The 27,070-nt window shown below is 46.2% G+C and overlaps 2 protein-coding genes, 1 long non-coding RNA gene and 1 pseudogene across 11 annotated transcripts; 3 read left to right on the forward strand and 1 right to left on the reverse strand.

The window, feature by feature from the left end:
- The first annotated feature begins 2,401 nt into the window (after positions 1-2,401).
- Positions 2,402-4,326, forward strand: Abhd16b (abhydrolase domain containing 16B). The gene has a single exon (XM_032904983.1). The coding sequence runs from the start codon at positions 2,658-2,660 to the stop codon at positions 4,080-4,082; it is 1,425 nt and encodes a 474-aa protein (XP_032760874.1). The 5' UTR covers positions 2,402-2,657; the 3' UTR covers positions 4,083-4,326.
- A 1,892-nt stretch (positions 4,327-6,218) lies between these two features.
- On the forward strand, positions 6,219-27,070 carry Tpd52l2 (TPD52 like 2). Of its 9 annotated transcripts, XM_032904984.1 has the most exons (9): positions 6,229-6,390; positions 8,738-8,883; positions 11,614-11,762; positions 12,568-12,627; positions 17,831-17,932; positions 21,058-21,084; positions 22,176-22,217; positions 23,422-23,470; positions 25,405-27,070. In XM_032904984.1, the coding sequence occupies exons 1-9, from the start codon at positions 6,372-6,374 to the stop codon at positions 25,498-25,500; spliced, it is 690 nt and encodes a 229-aa protein (XP_032760875.1). In that variant the 5' UTR covers positions 6,229-6,371; the 3' UTR covers positions 25,501-27,070. The 9 variants fall into 9 exon arrangements, with proteins under 9 accessions (XP_032760878.1, XP_032760884.1, XP_032760881.1 ...); XM_032904987.1 differs by lacking the exon at positions 21,058-21,084 and having other exon boundaries at positions 6,219-6,390; XM_032904986.1 differs by lacking the exon at positions 21,058-21,084 and having other exon boundaries at positions 22,173-22,217.
- Positions 9,162-9,748, forward strand: LOC116902445 (annotated as a pseudogene).
- Positions 12,092-16,572, reverse strand: LOC116902446. The gene is made up of 3 exons (XR_004388075.1): positions 16,485-16,572; positions 12,787-13,071; positions 12,092-12,171 (listed from the first exon to the last, which is right to left on the reverse strand). It is a non-coding gene; the product is annotated as an uncharacterized LOC116902446 (long non-coding RNA).

The following is a 27,070-nucleotide window of genomic DNA, read 5'->3' on the forward strand; positions in this document are numbered from 1 at the left end:
ACACACACACAAATACATTTAATAAAAATATATTTAGTACACCCAACAACCACAGCTTGGTCCAACCTATTTTAAGTACACTTAGAACACTTATATCAGCCAATAGCTGGGCAAAACCACTGAACAGAGAGCCTATTTTCACAACAAAGTGTTAACTACCTCATGTATTTTAGCAAATATTGTATATACTCTGTACCACTGTAAAAAGTCATGGGGACCACACTAGAATTCCAGCACTCATAGCTGAGACAGACCAGTCTGAACCACAAAGTGAGACCCCATCTCAAATATATAAACACACACAGACACACCCATACCCACACAGAGACACAGTTTTGTTCAACTTTAAGTGGACATTAGGGGTTTTGTTTGTGTCTGGGATGGGGTGGGAACTAGATCCTCCAAATCACTGCTGTGAGGAGACACTGCCCTGGCTGGTTTTGTGTGTCAACTTGACACAAACTGGAGTTATCCCAGAAAGGAGCCTCCCTTGAGGAAATGCCTCCATGAGATCCAACTGTAAGGCATTTTCTCAATTAGTGATCAAGGGTGGGAGGGCCCACTGTGATTGGTGCTATCCCTGGGCTGGTAGTTCTTGGTTCTATAAGAAAGCAAGCTGAGCAAGCCAGGGGAAGCAAGCCAGTAAGAAGCACCCCTCCATGGCCTCTGCATCAGCTCCTCTTTCTTATCTGCTTGAGTTCTAGTCCTGACTTCTTTTGGTAATGAACAGCAATGTGGATGAGTAAACTTAAAAAGTCCTTTCCTCCCCAACTTGCTTCTTGGTCATGATGTTTGTGCAGGAATAGAAACCCTGACTAATAGGGCTAGAGAGATGGCTCAGTGGTTAAGAGCACTGACTGCTCTTCCAGAGGTCCTGAGTTCAATTCCCAGCAACCACATGGTGGCTCACAACCATCCGTAATGGTATCTGATGCCCTCTTCTGGTGTGTTTGAAGACAGATACAGTGTACTCATATACATAAAATAAATAAATAAATGCTTCCTTAAAAAAATAAACTCTAAGGCAGATACCACAACCTCAGCAATTCTTATAAAGGAGAACATTTAATTTTGTGGTTGGCTCACAAATAGAGGTTTAGTCCCTTATCATCATGGCAGAAAGCATGGTGGCATGCGGATAGGCAAGGTGCTGCAGAGCTAACCAAGAGTTCTACATCTTGATCCACAGGTAGCAGAAGGAGACTGTGTACCACATTGGGCATAGCTTGAACATATGAGACCTCAAAGCTTGTTCCCACAGTGACACACTTCCTCCAACAAGGCCACACCTACTCCAACAAGGCCACGCCTCCTAGTAATACCAATCCCACGGGCCACACATTCAATCACTAGTCTATGGGGGCAGGGGTTTGTGTACACTTATTCAAACCACCACTATAGTCCTTCTCCTCCGTCTCCTCTATGAACAGCAGCATTCTTCAGCCGAGTCCAAAGCTATGGGGCTGCTTGAATCAGTTTCTTAACTGGAAAATAGAACAGGAAAGCAGAGGCTGGTTGCTAGAGACTGGAAACCACCTTACCCAAAAGCCTGAGATCTGCCAAGTAGACCCAGCCCATGGACTCAGGGGATCCAGCTGCATTTCATGGCTTTTAAAATTTGTTTCAGGTGTGGACCATTGCTCAATTAGCTCCCAAGTGCTGCAGTATACTGCTCTCCAGCTGTTTGACCCTCAGGCAGGCTGGCCATCTTCAGTGCAAAAGAAAAAGGGGAACCCACCCACTAGAGCCCTCTAAAAGAAGGAAGGTAAGTTTGTGGGTTGGTTCAAGTGGGAGAGAGAGATGATCAACTAGGGGATGAAAAATAGAGAAACTACAGCCACGTAGGACCCGCCTGGAGGTAGTTGCTATTGCTGTTATTGGACCAGTGAAAATAATTCAGAAGTGTGTGTGTGTGTGTGTGTGTGTGTGTGTGTGTGTGTGTGTGTGTGTGTGTGTGAAGAGGTAAGGGAAGATGTTCCTAGCCTACCACATCTCCTTCCTGCGGAAAGTAAGTATAAAGCTATAGGAGTCAGGCTATGAGCAAAATCACCTCCTGACTCCAAACAGCAGCTCTGTTCTAACCTAGATGTTTTCTGGGAAACCAATGGTAAACCAATAAACCCCAAAGTCCAAGGAGGGGATAAGGAATTGTTACCAACTACAAGTTTGGCCCTGGTGTGGGAAATCCCTTTTCTTTTATTGTCTTCCCCCAATATGGAAGAAGTCAAGGCTATTTATTTCTGGCCTCTTTGGTTGCCCATCTTCAGTGGAGGAGGTGGGAGCTGCTCAAGGTGCTAGAAACAAGGTAGGAAGCTGCTGTGAGGTCCTAAGGCACTTTCCCAGGTGGGTGGGACAGAACTAGAGGTTTACCAAGCCTTAGAACCCTTTGTGAGCCTGTCACCCTAGCATCACTTCTCCCAGCAACAATGACTCACAAAACTGAGAGCCATACAGCTTTCCCTTGGCCCTGGAAGACACAGGTCACAAAGGCCATTGGGGCCTAGTAAAAGGAGGCATGTTATCAGAGTGCCGTGGGTGGCCCTTGCCTCCGCAGCCACTGGCTGGGCCAGGCCTGCATCTCCTGCTTTCATTCCACAACTAGGACTGGGCCTTCAGGCCTTGGGGCTAGCAGGGAACAACGCAAAGCTTCAGTGCCCATGTGTGTCATCTGCTTTGTGAAGGCACTAGTACACGTGTTCAAGATCTACTTGACAGCAAACTACAGTTACAACTTCCGCAGCTGGCCGGTGGACTTCCGCTGGGATGATCTGCATGTCCCAGGCACTAATAATAGCAGTCACCGTGCATTGACCTGTGCTGCAGCTGCCGCAGGTGTGTGGCTGCTACATGATGCGGCGCTGGGCGAGGACGCACTCACAAGGCCTCCACGTGGAGCTCGGAGCCAAGTGCAGTGCCTCCTCCAGCAGATCCGTGAGCTGCCCAGCCAGCTCGCTAGCTATGCACTGGCACACTCACTGGGCCGCTGGCTTGTATACCCGGGTTCTATGTTCTTGATGACGCGCGCACTACTGCCTCTACTGCAGCAGGGCCAGGAGCGACTAGTGGACCGCTACCGTGGGCGGCGTGCCAAGTTGGTGGCCTGCGATGGCAATGAGATTGACACCATGTTCATGGATCGCCGGCAGCAACCCGGCAGCCATGGCCGCGGCCTGTGCCTGGTTATATGCTGTGAAGGGAATGCTGGCTTCTACGAGATGGGCTGCCTGTCCGCACCTCTGGAGGCTGGATACTCAGTGCTAGGCTGGAACCACCCTGGCTTTGGGGGCAGCACAGGTGCACCTTTCCCACAACATGATGCAAATGCAATGGATGTGGTGGTCAAATATGCGCTGCACCGCCTGCATTTCTCACCAGCAAATGTGGTGGTTTATGGCTGGTCTATAGGAGGCTTCACAGCCACTTGGGCCACCATGACTTACCCAGAACTGGGTGCACTAGTGCTGGATGCCACCTTTGATGATCTTGTGCCACTAGCGCTGAAGGTTATGCCCCAGAGTTGGAAGGGGCTGGTAGTACGCACTGTACGGGAGCACTTCAACCTTAATGTTGCTGAGCAGCTGTGCTGCTACCCAGGCCCAGTACTCTTGCTCAGACGTACACAAGATGATGTTGTCAGCACCTCGGGCCATGTACCCTCGTTGCCATCTTGCCAAGTGGAGGGCGATGTGGAAGGTAACCGTGGCAATGAGCTGCTGTTGCGCCTTCTGGAGCACAGATACCCCTCTGTGATGGCCCGCGAGGGCCGCACAGTGGTAATCCGCTGGCTACGTGCCAGCAACCTGGCTCAAGAAACTGCATTATATGCACGCTACCACGTCGATGATGAGTGGTGTTTGGCAACACTTCGTTCTTATCGTGAGGGCCGCCAGAAGGATTTGGACCGTACCAAGACCTGGGGGCCACATGGACCTTCCTTTCCCTGGTTCGTGGGCCAAGGTTTGAGCGCCCGGCGGCGCCGGCACCTTGCACTGTTCTTGGCACGTAGGCACCTCAAGAACCTGGAGGCAACTCACTGCAGTCCCTTGGAGCCTGAAGACTTCCAATTGCCCTGGAGACTGTAGCCACAGTTTATGTGACTCATGGATTTGGGCATTTGTATACTTTCTAGCTCCCCACCCCCACTGTTCCTCTCCTTACATCTCTACAGAAAAGCTGGCCCTGCTGAGGATCTTGGTGTCTGGGACAGTGAGCAGTATATCTTCCCTTACTTTCTTTCTGTTCCTTCCTGCTTCCATCCTTTCTCTTCCTTGCAAACATCTGAATGTCTGTGCCTAATTCTCAAAGGCAATGTAAAGATGAACCTGATCCAATTAATGGTGATCCAATTTATGTGGTGTTTGCTCATGGGAGACCATGGGAGGCTGTGGGGTCACAGGGAAGTGCCTTTCACATTGCTTGGGCTGTAGGGTAGCTCCTGAGAAGAGGACAGCAACTAAAGATTCAAGTAGTGCCCAGTGAAAAGAGATTCCTGCCACTGTAGGGCCTCATTCTAGCAGGTCTCAGCAGTTGCTGCTGTGCAGTACCCCCCTTCGCATTTCTGTATTCTATGGAGGGGAGATTTACAGAGGGACTGCAGACCTATGTCAACAGGGTGCAGGATGGCCTGAGTCCTAGAGATTCTGAATTGTTACCGGGTGTTAACGTTACCCACTTGTTACTGGGTGTCATCTTGGGCCAGACCTGGGCTAGGTCTGGGCTTTGTTCATGGCTCAAGAATGCAAACTGAATGACAAGTGTTCAGCTCACCACTGTCTGCACTGTGGTCACTCACTACATGAAGAAGGGACTACTGCTCTTGTCATTTCCAGCCCTGTGGACAGGGGCTGATCAGGCTGGGTTAAGCAAGATGGTAAATGGAGAAGATATATTAATGGACAGCCTTGAACAGGATTCTGTCACAGACAATGAAGCACATAGTCCCGTGCAAGAAGACACCTGTAGGGAGAAGAGCCAGAGAAGGGACAGGTAGTGGGAAGCTACCAGGAACTAGTACTCACTCAGGCTTAGCTGGAGAGGGAAATTCTGAAAGAGGGGCAATATCGTTTAAGGGTTTTTTCTTCCAGAAAAAAATTAAGAGCCAAAAAGAAATTGTAAGGCTTGTTTTTAGCAGAGAGTTGCCCAATGGTCATGACTCCCTTATTTGGAGTCAGGGCGAGTCTTGTTCTCCTGTCGGTGTTGACACATTAAAACCATAAGAACCTCAAACCTCTTGAGTGATCTTTGGAAAATTACTTTAGCCTCAGTTTGTTCATCTGTAAACTGGGAGGGGGTGCCAGTGCTGGCTCACCTGTTGCTGTGAAAAGAAAGTGAGAAAACATAGGGGTTCTTACACCCAGCTGGGCTTCAGTTATTGGGAGGGTCCAACAGGCCCCCGAGGTGTTCAATGCTGTGTGAACTCTTCCAGTACCAGAATGCAAGCCGCCCAGCAGCCCCAAAACAGCTGGCCTACTAGAGTAGGAATCCAGCTGGAGAGAGCGGCACCTGCAGGGCAAGAGGACGAATCGCGCTCTCTTCATTTTTAGTGCACTTCTAGACAATAAAGTCTCCTTGGGGTTGCGGATTTAGCTCAGTGGTAGAGCGCTTGCCTAGCAAGCGCAAGGCCCTGGGTTCGGTCCCCAGCTCCGAAAAAAAGAATAATAAAAAAAAAGTCTCCTAAAAGAGGCTGTAAAAGTTATTTGGTACAGTGCTTGCCCAGAATGCATCAAGTTCTGAATTCTCGATCTCCAATACGGTATAAATCAGCTGTGATGGCTTACTCCTGTAATCCTAGTACTAGGGAGGTGGATACAGGAGGATCTTGGTAAATTCAAGGTCGTCCTTTGCTGCAAGCAACCTGCCTCAAAAACCAAAAGAATTTACAGGGAGTGGGGAGAGGTTGACCTGACATTGGGGAGTGCACGGGCCTGAGTTTGACCCTTCGAGATGCAAGGTCGAAGGTCTTGTGGGCAGCCGAGGTTAAGGTGGGAAGCCAGAGAACTGTAACACAACCCGAGCCATCCCTCGAGCTTCAGCTGTTCTGCCCTTTTTACCCTGGAATTTTACTATGGAACCTGATTAGAAGCATTGCTTCCTGCTTCGCTGCTGTCTGACCTATCAAATTGAAAGATTGGTCTTCGGTGGGGCCAGAGGACTTTCTCATTGGACACTACTTCACCGAGGGCGGGGTGAAGGCGGAGTACGAACCCGAGCGGAAGGAAGGCGGCGCGTCCCTGATTACGTAAACGACTGCGGCCCTACAGTTCCACTGGCTCGTGTGTACCAAGCTGCCAGCTTGCAGTTCTCGGGGCTTGGCTCCTGTAGTACCTGCGATCCCAGCACCGACGCCAACTACACCCAGCTGCCGCCTGAACATGGATTCTGCTAGCCAAGGTACCCGCAGATGGGCAGGGGCTGTGCCGCATTCCCGCCCTCCGGGAGTCGGGACTCGGCCCCTCGGTCCCCTTCAGCCTCTGCCAGACCAATTCACGGTTTCTCTTCGGCCAACAGGCCCTTGACCTCAAGGCTCCTGATGGTCTTGCAGTGTGTGCTTCTGCCTTGCCATGGCACCTCGGCCTCCCTTGGGAGCACTGTGAAGCGGCGTTACACGGCTCCCTCTCAGTTCCTAGAGTTTCATAACTCCAGACATTTCTCCTTATACGCTTCACCCTCTGTCCGCCTCTTGCTGGCTCTGCAGCTCTTTATCTTTCGCAGGGCCGTAAGGAATACCACATCTGGCGTTGGGCGCCAGCGGAGACGTTGTGGGCGGCTCCCTGCAGGGAAGGGGCGGTGCAACCATCCTTGTGTTTAGAGCAGTGCCTCTTGGGTGGTAACGCCACTGTAGCCTACTTAGAGGTTGTCTCGTGGGAGAAGGGTTGAGTGAGTCAGGGGCACACCCGGAACACCAGATTTGTTGCCAAAACAGACACCTGAGACCAGTATGAGGTTGCTACGGAGAAGTGTGGCTCAGGCTCTGGAGATTAAAATCTTGAGAAGGTGGTACAAATGGGGATGCTTACTTAAGCACACTAGCTAAATTAAAAAATCTTCTCTACTATAGCCTGGCTTGCAGCAGCCCTTTACTTAAGCTTTAGAATTTCTAGGTTTTCATACATTCTGGATTTTTTTCTTCTTTGAAGGACATTTGCAAATTCAGAAGGCTATAGACTTTTATTTTCATCTCTAAGCTGTAGATTCTGGTCCCTGGAATCAAACTGCTAAGGAGGTGGCTCAGTCATTGTTGTGTGACAAAATGTTTCCTGAGAGATGCAACATATATGTCTACTCACCCCAGATAGGGAACTCAGAACAGACCAAAGATACAGATACCACAAAAGTCCACTTTGGTGAACTAATGTGTTTTATTGGGGTTGCTTACAGGAGCAGAAATGACACAAAAGACAGCAAAGCCCACCCCAGCGTGGGTGATAGTTCACAAAGCTGAGAACCTTGAATACAATACAGAGCTTTCAGGCAGCTCAACAGGTTGGAGAGTGTCCTTTCCAAGAGCCTCAGTTAGAAAGAGGTTTACCTCTTCCAAGTAACTGGCCTGGTATCTGCTTCTTCCGCACAGCTATTCTGGTCTCAAAACTGTCTTTGCAACCTTTCTCTTCTGAGAGTCTTCTTTGCAGCTGTTTCACTTCCTGAGGGACTCTCAGCTTTTATTGTTGACTCTAGCTGGGAGGGGCATAGTGAATCTAGTTAGTTTTGGGGATTTCCTGAAGCTATTTTGAATTGTTTACCTTTCTGCTTAAGGAGCTTTCCCTGCTGGATGGAAAAAGTTTCTCTACCCAGAGCAAACTATTACACAGCAGTGGTATTACATTATGTGTGAGGTTGTGGTGCAGGCCTGGCATCACAATAAAAAGGAAAAGAAAGAAAGAGGGAGAGGACGAATTTGAAACCACAGGCATCATCACCAGTCATTAAGGATAGCTTATTTTCCAGCTGGGTTCACATAAAACTTGGTTATTCTGTGTGCTGTTTGGTTTTTAATGTCAACTTGACACAAATTAGAGTCATGTAGAAGAAAGAATTTTAATTAATTAGTTTTTTGTTTTTCCAGATAGGGTTTCTTCGTATGTCTTTGGTTGTCCTGGAACTAGCGCTGTAGACCAGGCTAGACTGGAACTTACAGAGATCTACCTGTCTCTGCCTCTGCCTCCCAAACGCTGGCTTAAAGGAGTGCGCCATCGCTGCCCTTTGGGAAGAAGGAATCTTAATTGAGAAAACAACCTCCATAGGATTAGCCTGTAGGCGTTTTCTTGATTGATGATTGATATGGGAGGGCCCAGCCCTCTGCTGCCTCTCTGCAGGTGGTTCTGATAGTACCAGAAAGGCTAAGGAACCCAATAAGAACAGCATTCTTCCATGGCCACTGCTAAGCCACCCCTCCAGCCCCCTGGACTACTTTTTTAAGGCAGGGTTTCCTTACTGTAGAAGATAGTGTTTTCACAAGTGAAACGAGACCTAAGGTTTGGCTGCCTCAGCTAGTGTAGTCCTGTGCCTCTCTGTGTAGTCCTGGCTCTGTACTCTGCAGCACAAGGTGATATGGGTTTGCATCTCATGTACCTAAGAAATAGCTGCTCTCCAACCAGTGTGCAGACCACCCACATAGGCTTTCAGAGGCGTTTCTAGTGTCCAAGTTCTCCTGAGCTCCTTTGGCCAACCATTCTTGCTGCTTTCCTAGGAGAGTAACAACTTACTTGACACTTTTTGACTTCATTTTTGTCTCTGGCAGATATCAACCTGAATTCTCCTAACAAAGGTGTGCTGTCTGATTTTATGACTGATGTCCCTGTTGACCCAGGTGTGGTCCACCGGACTCCAGCTGTAGAGGGCCTGACCGAGGTGGAGGAAGAAGAGCTCCGGGCTGAGCTTGCTAAGGTACCGTGGTTTTTATTTTCTGTCCTGAGATGCTCAGGAGTCCTTTTGGGTTATTCAGAGAGTAAAACATGGCTTATGCTGGGCAGAGCTGTTGCTGGGCTGCCGCTTGCTTTCTGTGTCTTCTGGGCTATCTCTTTGCATGCCCATTTCTAAGAAGTACACTTGGGGTTGGGGATTTAGCTCAGAGGTAGAGCGCTTGCCTAGGAAGCAAGGCCCTGGGTTGATCCCCAGCTCAAAAAAAAAAAGAACAAAAAAAAAAAAAAAAAAAAAAAAAGTACACTGAGTCACCTGTTGGAGGCGGCAGGGCCTGATCTCAGCTTACCACCTCTGCCTGGAAACACTAGGTGCTGCACAAGAGGATGTCTACACAGTAATGTCTACACGTGTGCTTTTTGCTGGTATTAACATTTGAATGTCATTTTTAAGATACCATGAATCGTTTTTTCCTCTTCCGGGGACGGTGCTTAGGGGCACTCAGGATGGTCCAGCGTTTGACATACCGTCGTAGGCTTTCCTACAATACAGCCTCTAACAAAACTAGGCTCTCTCGAACCCCTGGCAACAGGATCGTTTACCTTTACACCAAGAAGGTTGGGAAAGCACCTAAATCCGCTTATGGCGTGTGCCCAGGCAGACTGCGAGGGGTTCAGGGGTGCTGTGAGACCCAAAGTCCTTATGAGATTGTCTAAGAAGCAGGTCAGCAGGGCCTATGGTGACTCCATGTGTGCCAAGTGTGTCCGTGACAGAATCAAGCGGGCTTTCCTTATTGAGGAGCAGAAAATCATCGTGAAAGTGTTGAAGGCACAAGCACAGAGTCAGAAAGCAAAGTAAATGGGCGACTTTTTTAAGTAATAAAAATCAAGACTTGGTCAAAAAAAAAAAGATACCATGAATCTGGGGTTGGGGATTTAGCTCAGTGGTAGAGCGCTTGCCTGGCAAGCGCAAGGCCCTGGGTTCGGGCCCCAGCCCCGAAGGAAAAAAAAAAAAAAAAGATACCATGAATCTGTGCACTGGATCTTTTTAGTTTTATTTGTAGGCTCTGACTCAATCCTGCCTCCCTCTATCTTCCAAGTGCTAGGATTACAAGCAACTGCCACCATGTTTAGATTTGTTTCTTTTTGTTGTCTTTTTGATAAGGCATTTTACCCCCATGTGGGGTCAAGCAATTCTCTTAAATATCTGGGATAATAGAACTACTGTACCACCATTGCTGACTGAAAAGTTTGTTTTTTTCCGTGTAGCTATTTATACTGGCACTATAACTATTGAGAACACATTCTATAGCTGGAAGGCCTCAAAATCATTCTTTCCAGAAGTCACTTTTCTTTAAAAAGTTCTGGTTGTTATTATCAAGAATCTTTTTTAGAGTTGGAAAGATGGTTACCAGCACTGGCTGATCTTCCAGAGGACCCAGATTCAGTTCCTAGCACCCCAATAGCAGGTCACACCTGTCACTAACTCCTGTCCAGGGCTTCTGACAGCTTCACTCAGACATACATACAGGCAACACAAACCTGGGTGGTGGTGCACATCTTTTACCCCAGCACCCCAGCACTTGGGAGGCTGAGGCATGTGGATCTTTGAGCCTCTTGGATCTTCTAGGCTGGCTTGGTCTACAGGCTGATTTATAGGACAACCACGGAGAAACCCAGTCTTAAAACAGAGAGAGAAAGAGAGAGAGAGAGAGAGAGAGAGAGAGAGAGAGAGAGAGAGAGAGAGAGAGAGAGAGAAAGAATATATTTTTCTCTTACTCTCAAACTGCCATAGGAACAAATGAAATTTCTCTTTGGTTTGAGTAACTGGCTATTACCAAAGCACGGGGCTGATCCCCCGGAACACTGTAATTGCCATTAGAAATGCTTTTTTTTTCTCAGCTCTGTGTCTGTCCATCTGTCAGTCCTGCTTCCTTTTCACTGTATAGGGGATTCTCCTGTGGGTCCACAGTTTTACATGCTGCGTTTAAGCCAGGCCTAGCTCCACTTGGAAAAAGGACTTATATTTTAACATTCATGTCCAGTTTTATGGAAGAACTCCAATAGGGTTGTCCTGAAACTTAAGCAGGATGGAGAAATGGTTGACAGTCCCAAAGAACTACTGACTAGGGTGCGTTTAGTGTTCTTCAGAGGCTGAGGCACTGATTCCAGATAAAAGCTGCCGTTGTTGGCACTATTTTTTTTTTTTAATTTAATGTATATGGGTGCTCTGTAGCTGTCTTCAGGCACACCAGAAGAGGGCATCAGATCCCATTACAGATGGTTGCGAGCCACCATGTGGTTGCTGGGAATTGAACTCAGAATCTCTGGAAGAGCAGTCAGTGTTCTTAACCACTGAGCCATCTCTCCAGTCCATGTTGGTGCTATTTTTAAGACAAACTGCTTTGTTTTTTGAGACAGGGTTTCTCTGTGTAGTCCTGGCTGTTCTGGAACTAGCTCTGTAGATCAGGCTGGCCTCAAACTCACAAGAGATCCATCTGCCTCTTCATCCTAAGTGAATTAAAGGCATGTGCCACCACCATATAGCCAAACTGTTTCTCTAGCTGAAAATTTCTGAGAAAGTGTCATTACTGCATGGTGAAGGATGTTTGTCGGTCACTTCTGGTGGCGGTCTTAGCCTCTCGTGTCGACTGCATTTTTATTTTTTGTGGTGCTAGACATCTAACTTGTGGCTTTATATATGCAAAGCAAGCACTCTACCACCTGACCTATATCCCTAGCCCTGCTTCTTTTACAGGTGGAAGAGGAAATTGTCACTCTGCGCCAGGTGCTGGCAGCCAAAGAGAGGCACTGTGGAGAGCTGAAACGGAGACTGGGCCTCTCCACATTAGGGGAGCTGAAGCAGAACCTGTCTAGGAGCTGGCATGATGTGCAGGGCTCTACTGCGTAGGTACCAGTCCCGTGGTGGGATGTTCCCTTGGCTAAGGAAGCGTTTGCTTGGGGTGTGCCTCTTGTACATGGGGGACTGTAGGAGTGCTGGGGAGTGAGATGCTTTACAACAGTCAGGATTAAAGGAGCCTACTGGAAACAGGTAACCAGAACACTCGAGTCTTTAGGGACCGTGCCTGTGTTCACTCAGAGAGAATCTGCCTATGTTTGAAAGGTGAATGGATTATCAGGTGTCCAAGTAGAAAGTGACAAGAAGAAAGTGTTTCCCGCCTGGGTCAGAATTAGTCAGAGCATCAATGAGGTCCTTAGAATAACTTTTCTGTGTAGAATTTGGCTAGAGTTTGCCATGTTTGTGTCCATATTTCTCCTCTGATACAGCATTCCTTTGGAGGATATCTCTAGAAGCCTTTTACCACAGAAGCAAAAATCAAATTACATTTTTTTTCAATTTCACCTGTAGAAACCCCATACTTCTATATTAGAATGTTTGGGTCTTTGAGACAAGTTTCTTGCTAACTCTCAGAGCATGCAGGGGCCACATAGTCTATGCTGTTCTTGGGAGCCATCTACTATTGAAAGACCAGGTGCTCCTGTGCAATGTTTAGGAAAGGGCATGGTCATCTTTTTCCTGTAGAGTCCTAGGTAGCCCTGGGCCTTACAGGTGTGGTAGTGGCTCTGGACTGTTCAGGTGGGCTGCAGGGCAGTAGTATTGCCAGATGGTGTTTCTGTCTTCTCTGGAACCTGCAGTCTGAAGCCTGGTTGAAATCCTTCCAAATATTCACCACAGACTTTCTGTTTCTAGCTATGTGAAAACGTCTGAGAAACTTGGAGAGTGGAATGAGAAAGTGACGCAGTCTGACCTGTGAGTGCCCGCCCACACTGTCAGTGTCCTTCCTCACTCTTCTCTCTCCTGTCTCCCTGGGGCAGGGCAGGGAAACTGTGTCCTGGGCACAGCCCGCCTTTGGAGCTTGCTGGCTATCATTCTTTTCCCAAGAATAAAGTAAAAGTATGCTTTAAGTACCTGAAGGATAGAGTACGATAGTTGGAGAAATCCACTCAATCAACAGACCATGCTTAAAGCTATCAGCGTTATCAATGTCTTTTGTGCGTCTTGACTTAGCGGTGACGTGGTGGTTGATGCTGACCAGTTGGTAGTGGTGGGTTTTTTTGTACTTGTCGTCTTCCTGTCTTCTACCCTTAGATTCAGTTCTGGCTGTTGGGGTATGAGAGGTTCTTGAATTGGGGTAGAGGTAGTGGCAGCACATGTTGATGGGTTCATGAAGTTCTGTGGTCTGGAGGTGCCATACTGTCAACCACATAAAATATCAGTAGAGCATGAATTGTAGACAGTCCTGTATGTCTGTCAAAGCTAGTTTAGTGACTTGTGTTGTTTTGGGACCCTTAGTTTAGTTAATGGCCTGTTATTTACCTGTGTGTCATTTATCAGGTTGATGCATGATTTAATCAGATATGATTTCTGGCAGGATTTGACTGCCAAAGAATAGTTTCCCTTTAGTAGGAAATGCTGACATGGTTATTTTTAGGGGACTTTCTTGGACCTGCCAACAGTATAAATAACGACACAAGGGTTCTACTTAGTTTAAAGCTTAGGCCTTTCACTGGGGCAGTCTCCCAGCTAGCTCATCTAATTTAACCCAATTATTCTAGCCTATGACCTCCACATGGCTAGCTCTTTACCTCTCTGGTCCTGCTGCCTGTCTGTTCTCCTCTGTGTCTGCTTCCCTACTTTACTCTCTCTGCCTGGAAGGTCTGCCCCCTATTTCCTTCCCAGCTATTGGTCATTAGTTCTTTTATTACAACCAATCAACAGCAAGACAGCCTCTGATACATCATTAGATTTCCTTTAGGCAGGTGAGGAAGGATGAATATTTACGAAATAGAAAATCTGTTGATGGACCATAGAAATGACAATACCAAACTCCTGTCTGCGATCAGTTCTCTGCAGGGTACAGAATTTTTTTCTTTTCTTTTCTTTTTTTCTTTTTCTTTTTTTTTTTTTTTTAAGATTTATTTATTTCATGTACATGTACACTGTCGCTATCTTTAGACACACCAGAAGAGGGCATCAGATTCCATTACAGATGGTTGTGAGCTAATATGTTTGCTGAAAATTGAACTCAGGACCCCTAGAAGAGCAGTCAGTTCTCTTAACCGCTGAGCCATCTCTCCAGCCCTTCTTTTTTATTTTTTTAATTAATTAATTTTTAAATATTTATTTATCATGTATACATCATACAGCTTTCTGCCTTTCTGCCTACAGACCAGAAGAGAGCACCAGATCTCATTACAGACGGTTGTGAGCTACCATGTGGTTGCTGGGAATTGAACTCAGGACCTCTGGAAGAGCAGACAGTGCTCTTAACCTCTGAGCCATCTCTCCAGCCCCAGGGTACAAGATTAATAATTGAAAATACAGAGACCTACTTTCACACAATGTGAAGAAAAGTCACTGTAAACAGTTATTATTATTATTGAGGGAGAAGTCCTTTCATAGTGCAGATACAATGGGAAAATGTTTATTCATTGTGTTTGAGAAATCACCTGGTATAGAGCTGTCTGTGCCATCTTGAATAGTTTCTCAAAGAACTCAGTTAAAATACACAAAATCCTGATTTCTCCCAGAGAAATCTATGGCTTTGTGTGGAAATGTAGCTTATGGGATACCCCATTCTAATCACTTCCTCTGGCAGAGGCCTTTTCCCAACTTTTGGAGGGAAGAGCTATTAGCAGTGATTCCTAACTGGGAGGCATTTCTGCACTGAGAACTCAGGGGATTGGGGATAGGACTAAAGATGCTACTTCTGATTCCTCTGCCTGGTTGGTACCTATTTTGGTCAGAATTCAGGAGATGCACTGCTGGCAGGAGTCACTCTGTCCAGAACTTTCACAGAGGAATGCCCTATGTACAAACTTCTTGACCCTCTTGACCCATGAGTTTGTAGATTCCTTTTAGCCAGTAGCATGCTGGAGGTCTGGAACAATATAGGACTCATTAGGTGTGAATGTCTGCCCCTCTGTACATAGTCCTGGGGAAGTTGTGCTTCACTCACATAGCTGAGATGCTGGGAAGAGCCTTGCTGTCTTAGTCATTTGTGTATAAAAGGGTCTCTATGTTCTGTGGGTCTTGAAATTTCGAGTTTTTTATAAGTAGCTATAACTGGAAACAACAGTGTTGAGGGTACCACACAAAGTCTGTACTTATTTGTTGATTCATGTTTCACTTTGAGTTATCTGGGCTGCAGTTAAACAGCACAATTAGTGTTAATCAGAGTAAGATGACAGAGAAGCTCCTGCTTCTAACTTTGCGGCCTAACAAGGTTGCCTAGGTGTGGGTATTATGATAATTGTTACTATGGACAAGGAGGTGTATCCTTTGGTAAGCCTAAGAAGAAGAAAGTGAGGTCAGCGTCAAAAGGAAGACTCTGAAATTGAGGGGAAAGCACATCCATAATTGCTGACAGAGATTCTACCTGCTCTAGGTTCTTCTAAGACAGTGATTCTCAACCTTCCTAATGCTGCCACCCTTTAACACAGTTCCTCATGTTGTGGTTGGTGATGTCCAACCATAAGATTATTTTCACTGCTACTTCATCACGGTAATTTTGCTCCTGTTGTGAATTGCAATGTCTGATATGTGACCCCCATGAGAAGGTCATTAGAACTCCAAAGGGGTCATGATCTACAGGTTGACAACTGTTGTTCTAAGAAGTGTTAAGTTTTAAGGAGGAGCTGTCTAGGGCAACCCAGCACAGTACTCCCTAGCAAACTGTCTGTCTCCGCTTGCTATCTTCCAGCATTCACTTTGTGAGCTTAGCTTCTCCATTAGTGTCATGTAGTGATTCCCAGGTTTCCAAGGCATATGCTTAAACAAGGCTGTCACAGTGGGCCTGCAGCATGGGAGTCTATGAAGTCTGTGGACCTGGGTGATAAGGACCCTATGACCTACCTTCCTCCCTTCCCTCCCTTCCTCTTTTTTTTTTTTTTTTGAAATAAGGTCTTTAGTCTAACTTTAGACTTTTCATCCTTCCACTTTAGCCTTCCCAGTGCTGGGATTATAGGAATGTGCTACTATGACTGACTGGAGTATGTTCGTTCGTTCTCTCTCTCTCTCTCTCTCTCCCTCCCTCTCTGTCTTTTTCCTGTTCTCTCCATCCTCCCTTTTTTAGGTACTAGTTATCCTGAATTTGTATTTTTACAACTAAATGTTACAATTTTTTTTTTAAAGGTTTATTTATTTATTATATATATTGTAGCTATCTCACCAGAAGAGGTCATCAGATCTCATTACAGATGTTTGTGAGCCTCCATGTGGTTGCTGGGATTTGAACTCAGGACCTTCGGAAGAACAGTCGGTGCTCTTAACCTCTGAGCCATCTCTCCAGCCCTAAATGTTACAATCTTTAGTTACCTTGACCTTGGTGTTTTAAAGAAACACTTAAGGAAAAAAAAAGGTTTTCAGTGAAGTATACTTCTTATAGAAATCCCTCTTTCTTGGCTTTGGTAGGCTTGAGCTTGGGCTTGGGCAGGGTCAGGAGGAGGCTGCAGGGCCTTTGTGGGTCATTAGATTGGCCTTCAACTGTGAACTGACAGACCTCATACCAGACCTCCTGTAGTAAGAGGGATGGAAGGGCTTAGGAAGCCGGTTACGGATCACTTCAAACCTGACTGGGTATGCTGGAGAGAAGTTGTCTCGCTTACCATGGCGATGCTAAGCAGCCTCACGAGGATCTGTCTACTCTTGTTTCAGTTCCAAGTTCTCCAATCCCATCCAGTGAGGAGCTATGACCTGAAGGTTTGAATGAGGGATTTGGTTATTTGGTTGTGGTCTTTGTCTTTTTTTGTGGTAGCAGAAGCAACAGGGAAGCCAGTTTCTTATGGTGGACTCCATAGTGTCCCTGTGAATCTTGTTCAATATCGTTCTATTGATGGGTGGGATAACCCATTGGTGTTAAGGTTGTGGAGCCATATCTTGATGTGATGTGTTTATGTCAATGCAGAAGCTAAGCTCACAAGGTGATAGCCGCAAAGACAGCAAGCAGAGACAGACAGCTAGTAGCTAGGAAGCACTGTGCTGTGCTGCCCTAGACAGCCCTTCTCTAAGAACTAGACTTAGGGTTCTTTTTTTCAGAGCTGGGGACCGAACCCAGGGCCTTGCGCTTCCTAGGCAAGCGCTCTACCACTGAGCTAAATCCCCAACCCCTTAGAACAGGGGTTCTTAATCTGTGGTTCACAACCCCATTGGAGGTCAAATGATGCATATTAGAAAGTTACATTCCGTCATGAAGTAGCAGTGAAAATAATCTTAACATGAGGAACTGTGTTAAAGGGTGGCAGCATTAGGAAGGTTGAGAACCACAGTCTTAGAAGAACCCAGGACTGGCAGTGTGTCTGTCAGCAATTGTTGATGGGACTGGTGGTCTTTGCTGAGGTCCAAGGCTGCCCACGCATTGTGGATTGAGCATGAGAAAGAGACGTTTATGTTCTGGAAGGACACTGTATAGATAGTGCTAGAAATCAAAGGACTTGTTAGTGTTTAGAAGGCACTACCCAGGCACCAATCTACATTGGAGATGCCCTTCATGGACAGCTGCATTTGAGTTTGTGCTTTCTTGCCTCAGAAGATGGTCCTGTGTGGAAAGAGAAAGGGGAGACTGAGCTACAATTGGCTTGATCAAGAGCTGGGAAGGTTATTGGTCTCTGCTACTCCAGTATTGCCTGCCTAAGTGTGGCACTAGACCCAGCATCTCTGTGGTCTGTTTTCTCTGTAATTGGCAGGTTTGGGCTTCTTTAGCACTCAGAAGTATAAGAAAACAGAGTGATAAGTCTCAGGTTATGTTTAGATGAACTGGAAGTTGAGGAACTGAAGTAGGTTAGCAGTGTAGGGGCTGAGGGAACATGCCCCCACCAGCTAGTGAGTATTTACCACCCTCCAGACTCCTCCCTGTGCTTTCTTTGGTTGCACTCTACACACTTTGGGGTCTTATTTTGAGGATGGACTGATGCTACCCTTGCTGTTGAGTCTAAGTGGTGTGTCTTTTTCCTAGCTACAAGAAGACTCAAGAAACTCTTTCACAGGCAGGACAGAAAACATCAGCTGCTCTGTCCACCATGGGCTCTGCCATCAGCAGGAAGCTCGGAGATATGAGGTAAGCAGTTGGAAACCTGCTTCAAGTCAAGGATTCAGACCCACAGCTTAAGGACTCCTATGACAACCTGAACCAATGTACTTGTAGACCTTTGTGGGAATTCCTCCTATTCCTGGTTACCTGCCTTTGGCCCTTTTTTCTTTGAGGAAAGAAAGATCACTAGTCTCTTTGCCTGCAGCTTCTTTTACAAAGCAGTGATGGAGTTTAGGAATTGAAATCATAAGGGGAGACGTTGTACATTAGGTGGAGCCTCGTGTTGTCTCTAGGATCAGCATGGAGCTCCTTGAATACATGATGGTATGTCTGGTGGGGGGTAGTTGCACACCACTAGTACCCTGGCTAGCTCCCAGGGGCTGCCCATTCTACTGTTCCTGAAGATTGGGCTGCCTGCTCATTTCAGGTGCTCTTCCTCTCCTCTCCCTCCCTCCCTCCCTCCCTCCCTCCTCTCCCTCCCTCTCCCCCCTCCCCCCCCACCCCCACCCCGTGTTTGTGTTTGTGTTTGTGTTTGTGTGGTCTTTTTGAACATCCTCTGTAGACCAGGCTGCCCTCGAGCTCACAGAGATCTGCTTGCCTCTGCCTCCCAAGTGCTGGGATTAAAGGCATGGTCTTTTTGTAGTCTTTTTGAGATAGTGCCTCATTCTGGAGTCCAAGCAGGTCTTGAACTCACGGTAATCCTATGGCTTCAGCTTTCTGAACTTTTACTTCTTTTTTAGTTTGTTCAAAGTATTCTGGGTAGAAATCTGACAGGGTAGGCAGCCTGGTATTGACATATATCTTCCTCTGTCCTCGAGTATTGAGTTGAGTATTGGCTACCATGCCCAGCCTGTCAATCTTCTTGATTGAACTCTTTTTATATGGCCTGCCTTTCTTTGAAAGCATAAAACACGATTCTGTTTGGTTTCTTCTCCTCCATATTGGAGAAGAAATAATGTTTCCATTTTTTTCCTCAGAGAACTGAGATTTTCCATTGACACCCCCACCTGCACCCCCCAGTGTATAGCTTTGGGATTATGGCAGGCAGTTAGCAGGGTCTCTGGCAATGCTGCTCTCATAGCACTGTCAGAATGCTTGGTTTCACTGCTCTGACATGTGTGGGCCAGCTACAGTGATCAGGGCTTCCCCAGTAAGGTTGGATGAATTGACTGGATCTGTCCAGTTAGTTGTTTGGTTGTGCTGGTTGTGGGCACAGTGCCCAAAGGGCTTCCTGTTTGCTATGTATCATTCCCTAGGGAGGAGGGTACATCTGTTAGTGTTTGTATTAAACTCTGATCTTTCTGGTGCACAGAAGATCCATGTCTTCTCACAAATAACCACAGTAGTTTCTGTGCCTTTAATCCCAGCACTCGGGAGGCAGAGGCAAGCAGATCTCTGTGAGCTTGAGGGCAGCCTGGTCTACAGCCAGGCCCATCAGGCTCATGGATGAGCATGCCTAGTTCTTAAGGATGCCTGTTAGGCTCAGGAAGCTGATAGCATGAGTTTAGGTGTGGGTGGATGGATGATTCTGTCCATGGTGGACCAGTCCTGGAGCCACTGGAGCTCTAGGGGCATCTGATATACACTGGACTTGGGATGGGGAGAGGACAGAGGGAAGTAGGTTTGCTAACCATATTTAATCCTACCAAGTGGAGAGTGTGTTCTTCAGTGGTTTCTTCTGTGTTGGAGTAGCCTCTGCTTAAGGCCATTCATAGAATCCAGGAATTCAGGGGTGGAGGGACCTGGCTTCTCTGTGGAGATGCTTTGCTGGTCCATGCTAGCAGGTGTCCTTGGATGTGCATGTTCTGGGTTGGTGTCTGCACAGTGCAGCCTACAGCCTTGGTGCCTAGCTCTGAGTATGTTCGTGATTGTGTCATGGTGCCCTAGAGCCTTGGTGCCTAGCTCTGAGTATGTTTGTGATTGTGTCAGTACAGGTGCAGCCTACAGCCTTGGTGCCTAGCTCTGAGTATGTTTGTGATTGTGTACAGCCTTGGTGCCCTACTAGAGCCTTGGTGCCTAGCTCTGAGTATGTTTGTGATTGTGTCATGGTGCCCTACAGCCTTGGTGCCTAGCTCTGAGTATGTTTGTGATTGTGTACAGTACAGCCTGTACAGTGCAGCCTACAGCCTTGGTGCCTAGCTCTGAGTATGTTTGTGATTGTGTCATGGTGCCCCACAGCCTTGGTGCCTAGCTCTGAGTATATGCTTGTGATTGTGTCATGGTGCCCCACAGCCTTGGTGCCTAGCTCTGAGTATGTTTGTGATTGTGTACAGCACAGCCTGTACAGTGCAGCCCACAGCCTTGGTGCCTAGCTCTGAGTATGCTTGTGATTGTGTACAGTACAGTCTGTACAGTGCAGCCTACAGCCTTGGTGCTTAGCTCTGAGTATGTTTGTGATTGTGTCATGGTGCCCTAGAGCCTTGGTGCCTAGCTCTGAGTATGTTTGTGATTGTGTCATGGTGCCCTAGAGCCTTGGTGCCTAGCTCTGAGTATGTTTGTGATTGTGTCATGGTGCCCTACAGCCTTGGTGCCTAGCTCTGAGTATGTTTGTGATTGTGTACAGTACAGCCTGTACAGTGCAGCCTACAGCCTTGGTGCCTAGCTCTGAGTATGTTTGTGATTGTGTCATGGTGCCCTACAGCCTTGGTGCCTAGCTCTGAGTATGCTTGTGATTGTGTCATGGTGCTTGGATTCTTGTTTAGCTTCAAAGAATGCACGGTGCTTCATGGACATGAAGTGTTGGCCCAGCCTGGCTGGCTCACTGCATCATATCAAGTCTTTGTTCACTAGGTTACTTATGTCTCAGGTATTTTCTTTAGACCATTTTGCTTTCTTTCCTTTCACTTGAAATAGTGTGGATTGTTGTACATGTGACAATGCTCAGACATACCGTGCTGTGAACCACACGGTTGTTTTCTTCTGCTTTCTTACCACCTTTTGTGGAGTTGGGGTGGGGCTGTGTATTTTGCTGTTCCCATAGTTTGAGCACTAAAGAAGCAATCACAAAAGTGCCTTTTCACCCACTAGCCCTACTTAACCTTTTGGAACTTGAGCAGAGGGACTTAGGGCTTCTGTTGGGGGTCTTGTATGGCATTGGCCTCCCTTGCTCAATAATGCTCTCTTTCTTCTTTCTTCCTGCTGCTATCTTGCAGGGCTCATCCGTTCTCACAATCCTTTAGGTAAGGTGACTTTGGACCTGACCTATGGACACATCTCTGTATTAGGTCAGAGAGGGCTCTGGTAGGCCTGTAGGAGGCTTTGTTGGGTGAAAGTAGGTAAGCCAGTGCAGCAGAAGTACTTTCCCTCAAAAAATTACCCAGCAGGCAGCTGCTTGCTCACAAGGCATGGTCTGTGTGACTGTACACTTGAGTGCCTTATCTGGGCCTGATTGGATTGCATGTTCCTGGGGCAATAAGTGACCAACTTAACCTGATATGGCAAATCCATGTCTAAGTTTATGCCAGAAAATAAGTATTTTCACATAGGAAATACTAACCCTGTCCCTCATGTTCTCAGTCCTATCATGTGGAGACTGTTTTCCTGCTTGTGAGAAGCAGTCGTATGGCCCAGACTGAGCTGTATCTGATTTATTATTTGAGAGCCCTTAGGTACTCCTTACCATGGGTCTTCATGCTGACAAATGCAGTATTACCACATTCTAGGAGTAGGCATTGGTCTGAAGCCAAACCAGAGCAATATGTGACTTTAAACATTTTCCTATTTAACTTACCGTGCATGTTACACCTTTGCCAAAACATTATTTCAACTTGCTGTGTGCACCTGAAGACTGTAGACCAAATGTTTCCAAAACCCTAGGCCTAGGTCTTCATACATTTTTCTCTGTTTTGTCGTTTTTTTTTTTTTTGTTTTTTTTTTTCCCTTTTTTTTTTTTTTCTTTTTAAAAGACAGAGTCTCACTATGAATTCCTGGTTGGTCTAGAACTTATCTTGTAGACCAGGCTAGACTCAGACTCAGACATCTGCCTGCCTCTGCCTCCCCAGTGGTGGGACTAAAGGTGTGCACCACAAGCTTCAACTGCCCAGGGCTCTTTTTTGTCAGTGCCACACTGCTCAGCAATGGCGTCATTGGAAACCATGGAGCTGGCAGAAAGGGCACTGTGTAGAAAGGGTCAGTAGCTCACTGATAGTGCTGCTGCTGCTTCTCACGGAAAAACTGGTGTATATTTGAGCTAAACTGCCAGGTGTGGGCTGATCTGGCAAGATGGGCTAATTCTTGCTTCCTTCTCTGCTTTCATCATGCTTCCAAGCAGCAGCTACTCCATCCGACACTCGATAAGTATGCCTGTCATGAGGTAATGTATGCACATTTCCCTTGGTCTAGCACTGTCTCTGTATAGGGGTGGGCAGCAATACGAGTCACACCTTGTATTTCTATATCCCCCAATCTGTATGTCTTCATTTTCTGGTAGCTAACCATTCCCTTAGCTAATGACTGTGTGTGGGCTAGCAAGGAAGAGCTCGTGGGAAGGGAACTTCTTTTGGGGCCTCCAGAGGGAACCATTCTATGAACTTCCAGCCCATACTTAACTTTGCAAGCTCTTAACTCTGGATACCTGTGGTTTCAGGAGGGTTGGGTAGAGAGGTTGGCATATGCACATGGCCCCTCCACAGATGGATCTCTGGAGACCTCATTCTCAGAGCTAGCAGGACCATCTCGTGTGTGGTCTATTGTTTCTCACCTGGTTGGCCAGGCGTAGTGCCTCAGCAATTCCATCATTTTTAGGAAGACCATTGAGGAGTCTTACTGTGTGAGGATACTCTGTCCTGTTTTCCTACCCTCTATCTAGTATCCTGAAACTCTGTGATTTCCTTTTTATTTATTTTTTTATTTTTTTATTTTTCAAGACAGGATTTCTCTGTGTAGTCCTGGAACTCACTCTGTAGACCAGGCTGGCCTCTAACTCAGAGATTTGCCTGCCTCTGCCGTCTGAGTGCTGGGATTAAAGATGCCCACCATCTCACCTGGCCTGTGATTTTATGTGGTTCATCTAAAGATACACTTGAAAGGCTCTAGGACTTTCCATAATCCAAAAAAACCCAAAACGACAACAACAACAACAACAACAAATACCCAAAAGAGATAATATAATCAAGAAGGTGGTTTTTTCAGGATGATGCTCACTTGTACTCTAGGTATGTTGACTCCACTGATTTCCTAAAATGTAAGAACTTGCCTGAATAGTTGTGATAGCGAGAAACCACATCCTTACTCTGGAAGTGGGACAACCAAGTGTGTCTTCTTTTTCAGTGCTAATGCCCCCAACAAGCTGCACCTGAGCTTAATTAGGGCCCATCCAGGAAAGCACCCCAAAATGAGATCCTGTGTGGAGTCTGCAGGGCCATTATACTCCTTTTTGTTATATTACATTTTTATTATCAGAGTTTAGGAGCTGGGCATAGCTCCTAACAAAGGCCTGGACAAAGCCCGAGGTCTTTCAGCTTGAGAACAGTGACAAAACAGTTGTTCATACCATCATCCCCTTCCTCTCTTTAAAGGAACTCTGCAACCTTCAAGTCATTTGAAGATCGAGTGGGGACCATAAAGGTAACAATCCCTGAACTGTATGTTTTCTTGAAGCATGGGTGTAATCTGCTGTGTCAACGTCTTTCTTATTGAGGACCCAGTTACTGCAGGCCTCGTAGAGAAGAACAGCTCTCATGTTGTTCTGTAGTAATGGACTCTTACTGAACTTGAGTGAAGTCTCTGGGCAAAAACCAGCATGCTTTTGTTTGTTTTTAATTTTTTACTTTTGAGTCAGGGTCTCATTGTGTAGCAGCCCTGGCTGTGTTGGAATTCATTATGTGGACCAGGCTCACCTTTAACTGAGTTGCTTGAGTGCTAGTATGGTAGGTGTGTGCCACCACACCCAGCTAAGGCAGCACGTTATCCATCAGTGCCTCTTTGCACTCACGTCCACCTTTCTTCTTTTCCCTGCCAGCCTCTAATCTATTCTTTATCTCTTTAATTTTATCCTTCAAGAATGTTCCTTAGGTTGTAGAGATGACTCCGTGGATAAAACACTTGCAGCATGAGAATCAGAACTCAAATTCAGTTCTATCCCTTTTAAAATTTATTTAGGGACGAATGTGTGTGTGTCCACGCCAAGGCACACATATGGAGGTCAGAAGAAAACTTTTTTTTACCATGTGGATCCTTGGGATCAAACTCACGTAGTCAGGCTTGGTGGCAAGAACCTTTTCCTGCTGATCCCTAGCCTGAAAAACCCAGGTAGGTAAGGTAGCCTGCCTACAGTTTCACAGTGTTCTGGAGTTGGAGACAGAGGGAAAGGGCATCTCCAGGGTAAGCTGGCTAGGTAGACCAGCCACATCATAGAGCTAGGTTTAGTGAGATAAACTGCTTTAAAAAATAATGTGAAAGGGGTTGGGGATTTAGCTCAGTGGTAGAGCGCTTGCCTAGCAAGTGCAAGGCCCTGGGTTCGGTCCCCAGCTCCGAAAAATAGAAAAAAATAATAATAATAATGTGAAAGGATGATTAAGGAAAATATCTAATGTCAAACTCTTGTCTCTATATGCATTCATACAATTGTAAAAAAATCCAAGTCATTCCTCCCAGCCCCTGTTGCTGGAGTGATAATTCTAAGTCTAACTAATTATTAAATGCCTAGGCTATAAGCTTTGGCTTGTTTCTGACTTGCTCTTAACTTACTATCCCTTTTATTCTAACCCTAATTTAGCTACATGGCTGTTTTCCTCTTCTTGTCTTCTTATGTTCCTCTCCTCACCATTCCCAAGTGAACCTTTGCACCTCTCAGTTTTTCCCAGAATCTCTCTTCCTACCACTGTCCCACCTCATATTTATCCTGCCTCTGTTCATTGGCGATAGGCTTTTTTACTGACTGGTGTTGCTTATAAGAGATTGTCTCTGCATACAACCATGCACGCATAAGCAGAATATTTAATACTAGATGGGAGGCAGAGACAGGCAGATCTTTGTGAATTCTAGGTCAATCTGGTCTACATAGAGAGTTCAGGACAGCCAGATATATATAATATTCCCTGTCCCAGTTTTTTTTTCTTTGTGTTTTGCCTGCAAGTATATATGTACACTATGTGTGTTTCTGGTCCTCTGGAGGTCAGAAAAAGGCACTGGAACTGGAGTTAAGAATAGTTGTGAGCCATTATGTGGATGTTGGGAACTGAACCTGGATCCTTTCCAAGAGCAACAGGTGCTCTTGGACATTGAGCTTCTCTCCAGTCTTCTCCTCCCCCAGGATATATGTTTCTTCAGATACAAAATATAATCACTCTGGGGAACCACACAGTATGAGTGCTTTTCTAGACAAAATGTATAATTCTCAGAGAACCTATCCAGACTGGTGTGTGTCATTGACTCATTTTATTTCATTTGCACTAATGTTCATGATGCATAGACCTGTACAGAGAGTTGAGCATAGCCCTGAATCTATTCTGTTTCTCTTGTGTCTTAGATTGATTTACTTTCTCTGTTTTTTTCTATAGTCTAAGGTTGTGGGTGGCAGAGAGAATGGCAGCGATACCCTCCCTTCCTCACCTGGAAGTGGTGACCAGACATTGCCGGATCATGCGCCTTTCTAAGCCTGCCATAGCTTGCCAGCCACAGAATACAGAAGCACACCCTCATCATCACAGCTGCAACTCTGCATGACAGAGCAACCAGCCAGGACAGTGAAGAACTGGTTTTGAAGACAGTCATACCCATGTTCATGCAGATGTGGCTGCCTTGGCATGAATTAGAGAACAGTCTTGTACATAAATGTTTTACACTAAAGTTCACAGATAAAGCAGATCGCTGTGCCATCCTTTCCAGGGCCACAGGAAGTGGACAGGGTGGAGGGGTCTGAGGAGTACTGAACAGGAGCCCATGCTCCCTTTGAAGGTCTCACCAGAATGTTAAGGGAAGAAGTATTGGGAATTAAGTGAACAATATTTCCTTCCTGACCTCCTCCCCTAGCTCCGAAGGAATACGCTCACCTAGGTCATATTGCATGAACACAGTTTTCATATAGATTGAGGAATGAGAGAGTTCTCTATTTAATGAGACCCTAGAAAGGAAATATAAGCAACTGCTACATTCTTACAGTAACAACCTGGCTTTGGCAGAAGCAGATTTACTATTTTTTAAATGTGATGGACTTTTCAAAAATTAAATAGAAAAAAAGGTGAGGCAAAGCAGCTTTAGCCTCATTGTTGAATATTATTTCTTTGAATCCAAGCTGAAACTCAAGCCTTACATCGCCTTATGCTTTGTGTATAGTCTTTTATATATCTGTATAAGTGAGGGTTCTCTAATGGGTTATGGTACTATGTAGAGTTTTGTTCTGGCCCATCTCATACTCTGCCAGTACCAGTTATTACATTTTATTTCTCTAATACTTTCTCCTGGTGTGCAAAGCTTGGTTCTCTTAAGTAAGGAGTGGCATTTTCCAATAGCTTTCCACTCTGGCTCACAGGGCTCCTGTGCGGTGGGTCAGGAGGGCTGAGAGAAGAAGAAAAGCCTTTATCTTTAGCATTTGAATGGGATGTGCCCTGTACAGTGCTGCTTTACTGACAGTGGGTGGGGCTCTTGTCCATAGTTTCTGCCTGTCTGTTCATTACATGGAGAATAAATGAAAAGCAGAACCAACCTTGCAGGTCAGGTAAGGGATGTGGTTTTGGTTCAGGCAGAACTCTGCTGTCATCTTTTCTCAGGAGTTTCAACGATTTCTAAGTTCCTTCCTCCTGCCTCCAATTGCCACATTCTGCAGCCTCTCAACACCAGGGCCCTGTGTGTTGAGAGTCACGATTTGGAGAGAGGGGCAGCACTGTGCCTTAATGGCTCTGAGCAGGGCAAAAACTTTATCTGTGTTGTGCATATCTCTGCACTCCTAGGGTGAGGTGGGATTTGTCCCTTTTAGTTTCTGGTCTGATACACATGTGACATACCCTGGCTTCTTTGGACACCCTTAGAATACTGTACCACACAAAGCAAGGAACAGCAAGTAATTGGGGGGCTGAGGAAGAGCATGTTATTGGTGTCTTCTTTTCCAGGGTTAAAAACTAACAGCTGTGTGAGGGAGCACATTACAGGAGTGCAGGTCACTGATGTATCCCTAACAAATATTAGCAGGCAACTTGTCAATAAAGCACTCCTTTGGAGAAAAATACA

Source organism: Rattus rattus, chromosome 5 (assembly GCF_011064425.1).
Source record: "Rattus rattus isolate New Zealand chromosome 5, Rrattus_CSIRO_v1, whole genome shotgun sequence".
Taxonomy (NCBI): Eukaryota; Metazoa; Chordata; class Mammalia; order Rodentia; family Muridae; genus Rattus; species Rattus rattus.

Coding starts and splice junctions, on each gene's coding strand:
- Abhd16b (XM_032904983.1), top strand. CDS start 2,658: ATGTGTGTCATCTGCTTTGTGAAGGCACTAGTACACGTGTTCAAGATC.
- Tpd52l2 (XM_032904984.1), top strand. Junction 12,628..17,830: donor AAAGTGACGCAGTCTGACCT/GTGAGTGCCCGC, acceptor TCTTTTTCCTAG/CTACAAGAAGACTCAAGAAA. Junction 17,933..21,057: donor AGGAAGCTCGGAGATATGAG/GTAAGCAGTTGG, acceptor GCTATCTTGCAG/GGCTCATCCGTTCTCACAAT.